At 57.5% G+C, this 10,268-nt stretch overlaps 1 protein-coding gene across 1 annotated transcript in view; it reads left to right on the plus strand.

The window, feature by feature from the left end:
• KIF13B (kinesin family member 13B) overlaps positions 1 to 3,696 on the plus strand; it is a 195,586-nt gene extending 191,890 nt beyond the window's left edge. The window contains exons 38-39 of the mRNA XM_080796223.1: positions 10 to 970; positions 3,270 to 3,696. Coding sequence (XP_080652349.1) covers positions 10 to 970; positions 3,270 to 3,559 — 1,251 coding nt within the window. The 3' untranslated portion in view covers positions 3,560 to 3,696. The remainder of the gene's footprint in view (positions 1 to 9; positions 971 to 3,269) is intronic.
• Positions 3,697 to 10,268: the final 6,572 nt, after the last annotated feature.

Genomic DNA, 10,268 nt, shown 5'->3' on the forward strand with positions numbered 1-10,268 from the left:
CTGCTCTAGGTTCCCAGTGCGGCCCCTGCTGTGACTGTGCCCCCGGCCCCCGTGAAGCTCCACGACAGACTGACTAAAGCGCCCGCGCCGCAGGCCCCGGAGGTGCAGGAGGGGCCGCCCAGTCCCCTGAGCGAGGCCTCCAGCGGCTACTTTTCCCACAGCGTCTCCTCCGCCACGCTGTCCGATGCATTCATCCTTGGCCTGGACGGCGCGGCCGCCGCGGGCGGGCAGACCCTCGGCTCACCCCCGCCCATCCTCTGCCAGGCCACCCCTGAGACGGAGCTCCCGCTTCCACCCGCGGCTCCCGCGGCTGACAGTGACCTTCCTGCCCGCCCGCTCAGCCGGAGCTGCCTTCTGTCACTGCCGGTCCCGGCAAAGCAGGATGCGTGGGGTGACAGCAATGGCTCTTACGACACCAAGGAGCCGGTGTCCTCGGAGAAGGAAGATGCGGGCGCACCCCCGACACCTCTCCCCACTTGCGCCCCCCAGAAGGAATCACGCAGCCGGCAGAGTGGGGGCGAGGTTTCCCTGGCCACCGAGCTGCTGGGAAGGCCCGAGGACCACGTGAAGCCGGCCGCTGGCTCAGAGCTGGACGTCTCCAAACCACAGGTGCCTCCCGACCTCCTGTCTCTGTCCCCTGCTCCCGCGTCTCCGTTCAGAATCCAGAAGGTGCGGACCTCCGAGCTGAAGTCCTTCACACGCATGCTGGGTGGAGACCCCAGCTGCTCCTCAGCGGCGGAGGAGGACCTGTTGGCCTCGGGGGCGCTGGGCGACGGTGGTGCCCGGGTACCGGCCCTGGGAAAGCTGGAAGTTTCCTCTGATTCCGAAGAAGCCAGCGAAGTCCCAGAGTGGCTCAAAGAGGGAGAATATGTCACTGTGGGCACCAACAAAATGGGCATCGTGAGATACATCGGGCCCACCGACTTTCAGGAGGGGACGTGGGTCGGAGTGGAGCTGGACTTACCTTCAGGTGAGTGGTGCTGCTTGGGCCTCTGGTTCCCTGCCTGCAGTGACTCAGCTAAGGGTGGGGTGGCAGAGGAGTGCTGGCCCTCGCCCAGCACTGCCCGGAACCTGCTCTGGGCCCCTGGGCTATCATTTGACCTCCCTGAGCCTCCAGGTCACTACTTTCCAAATCAGGAACAAGTTTCCTAAGCGTTCTCTTTGCTTAACCTCCAGACATTTTTCAGAAACTTAGGACATTAATTGAAAGCTACTTTTAATTTGGTAATGAATCTAAGCACTTTTTTTTTTAAGTCACAGAGGCATCTGCTCTTGAACTGTGACAATCTGACAGTAGCTCTGTGTGCTGTGTCTGCTCTGGTTGCAAACACGGGTGCCTGTGGGGGTGCTGGGTGCCCGGGCTGGAGAACAGAAGGTGGGTGATCTAAGGTGCATTACAGGCTCACCCGTCTCTTCAGTCTCATTACAGAACGGGACATTCTACCACCGACTGGATTACTGTTTTCCGAAAAAACCAGGGCCACAACTTAAGGAATTACTTGGTCCTTCAGATTTATTTATTTATTTATTTATGAGAGAGAACCTGAGCAGGGGGAGGGGTAGAGGCAGAGGGAGAAGCAGACTCCTTGCTGAGCAGGGAGCCCCACATGGGGCACCATCCTGGGACCCTGAGATTGTGACTTGAGCAGAAGTCAGTCAGTCGAGGTACCCAGGCATCCCCAGATGGGTCTTTTTTTTTTTAAACAGCTTTATTGTGATACCAATTCACATACTGTAAAGTCTGTCTGTTAAAAGCATACAGTTTAATGGTTCTGATATATTTACACAGTTGTACAGTCATTACTGCAGTCTAATTTTAGAATAGGGTCATCAATTCCCCCCAAAAAGCCACATTTCCATTTGTAAGGTAGCCTCCTCTCTAAGCTCTAGGCAACCAATAGTCTGTTTTTTGCCCCTCTAAATGTATACGAAATGTCCCAGTCTAGACTTCCACATAAAGGGGATCAGGCAGAAGGTGGGCTTTTGGGACTGACTGCTTTCACTTAGCATGATTTTCCAAGGTAGATCTGGTTACATCTTCTGTCAGCATTTCATTCCTTTTTATGGCCAAACACTAGTCCTTTGTGGGAGGGGGGCTACCTTGTGTTCATCCATTCGTCACTGGCTGGACATGTGGGTGGTTTGCACTTCTTGGCGATTGTGAATAATGCTGTAAGTTGTAAGTGGTTCCAGAAGAGTCATGTAGCTGGAATAGTTTTTAAAGGAGAGTCTGCTACTATGTGCAGGGGAATTGGGAGAGAAGTTTGTATCTGCAGTTGACTCAAGAATTAAAGAGGGATTAACAAATAGATGTGTTCATCCAACAGTGCATATTAAGCACCTGCCATGTTGCAGACACCATCTTGGATCCCAAGGATACCTTGGGGAGCAAAACAGAGTCTGTGGTTTCAGTGGACTTTCATTTTAAGAGGGAGAGAATTGCCAAGTAGACAAATAAATAATTAAAATTTGATAGTAATAAGTATCATGAAGAAAATGAAATGGGTTGAGTGGGCAGGATGGTGGGGAGCCCAGAAGCAGGGACCCAGTGCTGGGGGTTGGTGTGTGCGCCCTGGGAGCTATGTGATAGCAGTGGCCCGACCTGGAGGGCGATGGTCTGTCTGTTAAGTGCTTTGAGAGGTGCACTGAGGGGACCTTTGTTGATAAACAGCAGAGGTGGGGGGGAGGGCAGGTCAGATGTGCAGACAGTGAGCATAGAAAATTCATGACTGTTTTTGCTGCAGAGATTGGGTTCCCCACCAACCCATCCCCATGGCACGCTGGCATTTAGGGGTCACGAGGGCCCCTCTCGTCTGCTCTCTTGAGCGCTGGGTTCTCATTCTTCACCTTAATGCATTTCTTTTGCTTTTACAAAGGAAACTTCCTCACGCCATCTTGATAACACCAACTGTGACATCTAACCAGCTACGGTGGCGTAATTTGCCAGTTTCTGTCTGATAGATTCAGGAAAAATAATCGTTCTACCCACAGCTCCATCCTAGGTTTACGTGTGGACCAGTCAGGTTGAAGAAGGTCCATGCCCCTAGGTGGGGTGGGATTGGTGACTTGCTTGCACCCGGGCATTGAAATGGCAGGACCTGAGGCTGCCCGTCCTTGGGGACCACCATGTGCTGCCCTGAGACAGTCACCCCGGCCCCCTTTGCTCAACAGTGTGTGCCTGTGCCCCCCGGGGAGCCATCAGGCACACAGGGATGGGGAGCAAGGGCCCTGGGAAGTCACCTCCGTGTGCTCTTCTGTCTTCCCCTCAGGTAAGAATGACGGCTCCATCGGCGGGAAGCAGTACTTCAAGTGCAACCCTGGCTACGGGCTGCTGGTGAGGCCAGGCCGGGTGCGCAGAGCAGCGGGCGCGGGCCGGCGGCGCAGCGCGGGGCTCCGGCTGCAGGGTGCCCCCGAACCCCGCAGGAGCAGCACTCTCTCCGGCTCCGCCACCAACCTGGCCTCTCTGACGGCGGCTCTGGCCAAGGCGGAGGGCGCTATGGCACTGAGGGCCGACAGGAGCCATAAGAACCCCGAGAACCGAAAATCCTGGGCCAGCTAAACCAGTGCTGGGCACCACGCACCCCCCCCCCCAACCCCAGGTTGCCTCTTCCCGGGCTGCCAGTCTGCTTCCCTCTGCTTCCCAGGCAGAGGCCGACGGGGGTGTGGGGGGGGTGCCTTTTCGGAGCCTTGCCAGCGACAGCCCTGGGGTGGAGTTGGGGCCTGAGTGGGCAGGGATACCTCAAACCCCCTTCCATGGGGAGCATGGCGAGGTGTCCTTTCTGTACCACGCAGGGCTGCTGACCTCTCCCTGCTCCTCCCGGGACTCTGGAAGCTTCAGGTCTTCCTCTGCCCAGAGAATGGGGAGGCATCTCAGCAACGTAGAGGGGTTGATGGTTCTAGGAGCCCAGAGCAGTCCTGGATTGTGGGTGTCAGTGGGGCCCATGCCTGGGGTTTTCCCCTGGGGCTGTTGTTCTTTTTTTTCTGTTCCAATGACCCCATTAACCTCTTAACCATCCCAGTGCCTTTCTCTCCCTGCAGAGGTGGGGCCTCCTCCCTGTGCCTCCAGAACCAGCACCCAGCAGACCCACGCTGGTTCTGGCTTGCTCCCTAGGCTCACTGTATCCCTCTGACTCCCGGAGTCCCTACAGCAAGTAACAAGCTCCCATAAGTGCCTCTGGCTGGCCTCCTGGGGCTCTTGGCACAGGGTCCTGGGTGCCCTAGCAAGGGGCTCTGGGCCTGGCCCCTCCCATCTTCCTCTCTTCCTTTCCACAGGGTTTCTTAGGGCTTTCTTTGTGGGTGTATTAGTGTCTTAATACCTGCAAAGTGTTTTCTCTTTGCCATTTATTCCCTTAACAGAGTGCTTGGAATATATTTATTTATATTTATTTTTTCAAAATCTGAAATCACTCGCGAGCCACAATCGCCTGCCCAGGCAAGAGTGCCCAGGGCTTGCCTTGCACATCAGCAGCCTGTGAGGTCACTCAGAGGGTGCAGGTTCCCAGAGGGGCGAGAGGGTGATGCCCCTCCTTATGTCATGACTGACGCAGATACACAAGTGGCCTTCCCCTAAGATAACAGTGACAACTTGGAGAATTACTTATTGTGCTTCTGCAGTAACGAAGTCAGAGGCATCACGACCTTATTTGGTGCAATTCTGGTTTCTTGGAAAGACCTTAGACTAGTTTCAATTTTTAGCAGTTCTCTACCCTGACTCCCTGCCCCGAGCCTGGGGGACCATGGCCTCGAAGGCCTCCCCACATCCCTGTGGCTGGCCCTTGCCGAACCACAGACGTGGCCTGGACAGCACGAGCCCTTCAACAGCATTGCCCCCCCCCCCCCCCCCCCCCGTCCTGGAGCCCTTTCCTGCCGGGTGCACTGGGGAAGGCGTCTGTGGAGGCGGGCAGAAAGCTGGAGCCTTGCAGGCCTGGGTGGTGTGTGGCCCTGAGGGAGATGTGCTGGTTGGGCAGGGGAGCCGCAGGGTGCTAAGGCCGATGGGGCCCTTCCACGGCAGAGCCGCTGCTTCTCCTCCTTCCTGCAGCCCTAGTCCAGTGACCACCTGCCCTGGGCGTCGTCAGCAGGAGCCTGGTGTACACATGGCTGCTCAGGCCCAGAGCCCTGGGTCAGGATTCATACACAGCACTCCTGGAAGGCCTGTTTTTAGTTCTCACGTTTAGACTCTTTAAAAACGATGCCCAGAAAGGCTTTGCTGAAAGGTCTCATTCTCTAGGGATTTGAAGCCCCTCCTGAGCAGTAACTCCAGGTTCCCTGCCCCTGAGTGAGGCTGTGTGGGGCCCGCGGCCAGCTGGGGAAGCAGAGACCCATGGGCCCCCCTAGGTGTGCGGCTGCTGCAGACTTGATCCCCCCAGGGAGGAGCCCGAGATTAATTAGCTCCCATTAATTACACGTGGCGGTGTCCGCCCGCCGCTGGGGCCCAGCTGTGCGCCAGGTGGAGCGCTGCCGCTGCCGCTCCCGCGCCCCCCCGCCCCGCCCCCGTCTCCCGGCCCGCGATTGGACCTCTGCCCGGGAGGGGGTGGTTCACGCTCAGCGCCTTCCCGGGACTTAGGCCTCGCCGGCCCAAAGCGCGAGCTGCCCCCCGAGGATGGGGCGGGAGCTACACCTCCGGCGTAGCTAAAGCTCCGCAGATGTTCGTGGTTGCAGAGCTGGAAGGGAACTTCTCAAGGGCAGCAGGCTGAAACCGAGGAGAGTTCAGCGCTGCCTTCCAGCTTTTAGAAGCGCCGGCGTCGGACTCCCAGCGCGGCGCTCTGAGCTGTTCGCAGAAGCACCGGCCCCTCCTCACAGCACTCTGGCTGCCCTCCCACCGCCTGGGGCTCCGCCCGGCGCTCTGAGCGCCCAGCTCTCCCGGGACCATGCCTTCGGCGTCCCGTCCTCGCCCGCAGGGGGCCGTTGGCCCTGCAGGTCGGTGTCTCAGTTCCTCCTGTCGTGGCGGCCACGAGCGCATCGGGGCTGGTGGTGTGCCCCCGGGAGGGCCGGCCTGGGCCCCTACTGGGCGCCCCAGGTGTGAGGGGACCCCGCCCGGGGCGGCAGCTACGCCCCCGCGGTCCTGCGTGCTATGGGTCCTGGGCTCTGCTCTTCTGCTTAACGTCTTTCCCGGCGCAGGAGTCTTCTAACAACCGGTGTTTAGTTAGGACTCGTATTTGTGGACACCAGCATCCGTGTGGTTCATGGACGTAGGTTCCGCCACTGCCCCTTTCTCTGAGGGGAGCAGCTCTTGCTCCCGCAGCCTTGGGTTACCTGCCTGTGGGCCGCCGTCACCCACCAGGCTCCCTGGGGAGAACAATGGAAGGTGGCTTGGCCCTTCATGATCCTCATTTACTGTGGCAAAGTACTTGCTGGAGCCCAACTGCCAGTAACGTGGTGCCGACCACGGTCCGTGGAACCGTCTGGGGAAGGTCAGTTGGGAGGTGAGGGCTGTGGTTCTTGCTCTGTCACTAGGGTTAGTTCAGATGCAGCAGACTGTGATGGAATTCTGGGCTGGAGCAGGGTTTTAGGGGCCAGAGCTTGCAGGGACAGTGGAAGAGCCTGGACAGACTGAGTTCAGAGCAGCCCTGGCATGGGAAGAGTTTCCAGACCACCTCTTTCTGCCATGCTCCCCACCTCCCCTTTGTCCGGGGCCTGCTTTTTAAACACAGGGGAGAGCGTCCTCTGCCTGAGATCCCCCACCCCATCTTCCTGTTCCCTGCATCTCTGCCTCCCCGACAGCACCCCCCCACCACCACCAGCATGGGCTTTGGGCCATGCTGGGCCTTGAGCACCTGACCGAGCGCCGGCCGGGCGGGGCAGCTCTGTTGCCCTCCTGGGTGGGAAGGTTGTTGTTCCTCCTGGGAGGAAGGTGCTATGGCGGCTGCTTGCCAGGGTTTCCTGCGAGTGGAGTGAGCTTTGGGATCCATCCCGCAGCATGTGAGAGAGGAGCGGGCCGTCCTGTAGGTGTTCTTGGGCTGTCACCAGTGCCCGGAGAAGCGGGTGTGGCTCTTGTGCCCCACCTGGGCCCCTTGGGCACCCTGGCAACCACGAGGGCCGGGACGGATCCTTGCAGGGACAGGGTTTGCGGCCCTGAGCCTCCTCTCTTCTTGCTCCGCCACCTGAACTTCCCTTCCAGGCCCACGTGTCACTGGATAACTCGGGGTGCAGGTGTCACTCCATTGCAGTCTGCTGTCTTCCTGGGCAGCCTGGGGCAGCCCCGCTCCTTCCCCGGGATAACGATGCGAGTCAGATGGAGGCCCGTCCTGCTTTGTCTGTGGCCTTCACTCTGGCTTCTTGGTAACTCGTTACTGGGAAAGCAGTGACATGAAGTAGACGTGGTCACTGAAGCCATAGCCCAGGCAGTCCCAGCAACCCAGCATTTATTGGGCCAGAGGTGCCGTCTTTTGGGTCGTGTGATCATGGGAGAGGGAAGGAAGGGCCCCATTTCCTGTCTTCTGTTCTCCCCTTACTGACGGGCGTTATGTTAAATGATGTGTCAGCGTTAGGATTCCAGACGTGGTTCCGGCAGGTCCCAGGCTCTGGAATTGGGGGTGACAGCAAGAGGGGATGGGCTGCCTGGCCACAGGTGCAGCATGAGGACTTGGCAGAGGCCAGATGGGGGCTGCAGCAGGGACAGCTGTCCAGAATCCCAGCCTGGACAGAGGGCGCGGGAGCAGAAGGAAGCACAGCCAGCTCGTGTAGCCGGGGCCAGCCATGAAGGGCCTCGTGTGTTTGCTGAGAGATTGGAGCTTCCGTTGAGCCCTGAAGGGACCCTTGCAGATTTGAAAGGCTTTAGGTGTTTCCATCCCCCATTACTCCCCTTCCCCTTCTCCTCTTGGCTTAATGTTCCTTGTATGTGAGACCCCCAAGAAGTTCAAGGGTATTTATTTTCCTGGCTAAGATTAGCCCTACTTGCCTGAGGTCGCTTGAGGCCTGCATCTTGGACAGGGAGTGCCCGAGGAGGCGGCCATCTGTCTGTCGTGCCTTACCCTGGGGACGGCGAGTGCAGCCTGTCTTCTATGCCCAAAGACACTGGCTCGATGATCTCCACATGTCTCTTTCTCTCAGAGAAGTCCGTCGTGCCTTCAGCCGGGCTGCTGACACTAATTTTGTGGGGAGGGTCTTGGAATATCTCCATGTGCGGAGTTCTGTAAATATGATGGGTTCACATATAACGAAGTGGTTCTGATTGGGGGACTGTATTGATTTGCTGCACATGAAATGGGAGTTTGAAAAAATCCAAAGACTCTGTAATGAATTGTAAAGACTGAATGATTTGTATTATAAAATGAACTAAAACCTCTGTAATTTTGTACCATATATGCCTTTCTGTCATATGACCAGCAGCCTCTAAATAAAACCCGATTTCGTGCCTATGTCTGAGATTGGTCTTGTTGCTTTTCCCTCCGTGAACCCAGACGTGGTGGTTTTGCGCTCATTGTAGACTGTCCCACAGGGCAAGGGGTGGCCTGGGTCCAGGGCTTTTCAAGATTGAGGCTAGAAGAGGGAGGTTCAGGGAGGCAACAGGTCCCCGAGTGCATGTCTCCAGCCCCTCTGCTCTTTGTGGTTCAGACTGAAGAACCAGGGAGGTGCAGTGGGTTCTGTGACCAGTCTTATCCCCTTAGTTGAGATCTCTCTCCGGCGCCAAGAACCGGTGGAAACTTTGGGGTGGCCTTTGACCCCGGGTAATGGGAGCTTCTGGGCCAACTGGGAGGCAGCTGGCCTGGAGGGGGTTGGTGGGGGTGGGGACAGGCCGCTTCTCTGGAGCAGGACGTCCCAGTGCTCAGGCCAGGGCCCCACTGCCTTATCTACAAGATCGACCTCACATCAGACCCCCAGCTAGGGAGCCGGGGACGTGTTCCACGGCTGTACAGGCGGTTCTGGGAAGGAGGTGATGGTTGTGGACCCTGGCAGGGCTGGGCCGCACCCCCAACAGGCTGCAGAACCCAGTGTTCTCTGTTGGCTCCTGCTTGTCCCCATCAGGACGTGGCTCCCAGCCACCACCCAGTAGGGTTCACAACGGCACTCGGGGTGGTGGGTCCGGCCCCTCCGACCTGGGCAGCAGGGAGCAGGTCTCCTCTTAGATGGCCTGCGGGGACCAACTCGAGGTCCCTGAGCGCAGCCCGGCACTGGACAGGGACGAGGCCAGCCCAGGGTGCTGTTTCCACAGGGAGCCGACTCATGGGCAGCCTTGTGCCGGCCGCTTGTGTGGCCCTCAGCTGATGTAAATGTCCTTGCAGATGGAGAGGCCCGATTGGTGGTGGCCACCAGTCAGGGCACATGTTTGCAGGACTTGTTTATATTCATAAGTGCCAAAGACTTGTTCTCAGAGAAAGTACTGCCAAATTATGACAGAAATTTGGCAGCAAGGAGCTGCCCTGCTCTGAGGCAGGAGTCTGAATGTAGAACTGATCGAGCTCCTGGGATAAATCCTCATTTTTCGAGTTGCTACTCGTTTTCTTAAGATGAGAAGAGACCTTCTTGGCCTGCCTGAGGTGGTGGGCTTGTTTCAGTTTTTCACACCCGAAAAGGGGCTCCAGTGGACACGTCCCATTTAGTTCATTCAGTCACTCACTCGCTGAGTCACTCAGTGAACACTTGTGTCCTTGTCCTGCGCCAGGCCTCATGCAGCAAGCAGTGCAGACAAGTGATCCTGACTAGACGAGCCCCACAGCCGGGTCTAGAGGGCACGGGGTCGGCAGGAGGGGCCCCAGGGGCTGTAAGGGCTGAGGGGGTTCCCTCCAGTGTGGTGTGTTTGCAGGACTCAGAGGAGAGAAGTTGGAGGGGTATCGCTGGGCAGGCGGGTGTGAAGGAAACAGAAAGCAGTTTGGGCCCAAATAGAGGAGCGTGAGGGGACGATGGTTCTCGGCATTCCCGCCCCCATCTCCCGCCCACCTCCACTTGTGACTTAGGATTGGGGGGCAACTTAAAATTCAGCAGAGCCTTTTCTAATGATGTATGTATGGGAAGAAAACCATTTACTTCTTAGGCTTTCTCTGAGGAGGAGTAAAGCAAATCAACCTGAGTCTGTTGGGTGAGAGGGGGCTCAGGCACGTTGTCCTTAAGTCCTGGGTAAGTCTTTAAAGAAACACAATGAAGCTTCAGCTTTCTTTGATTTCATTTTTCACTGCTAAAGGCTAAAGCCACAGGAAAGATGGCTCCTTTAAGAAAACGAGGTGCTTGGGATGTGGCCTGGTGTGGGAGAGGTGGGTGGGATTTCACCACTCAGCACAAGAAAGGAAAAGGCTGCGGTCCCAGTGGTGGAGAAGGTCCCAGTGGTGGAGAAG

The sequence above is a fragment of the Martes martes genome, assembly GCF_963455335.1.
Source record: "Martes martes genome assembly, chromosome: 2".
NCBI lineage: Eukaryota > Metazoa > Chordata > Mammalia > Carnivora > Mustelidae > Martes > Martes martes.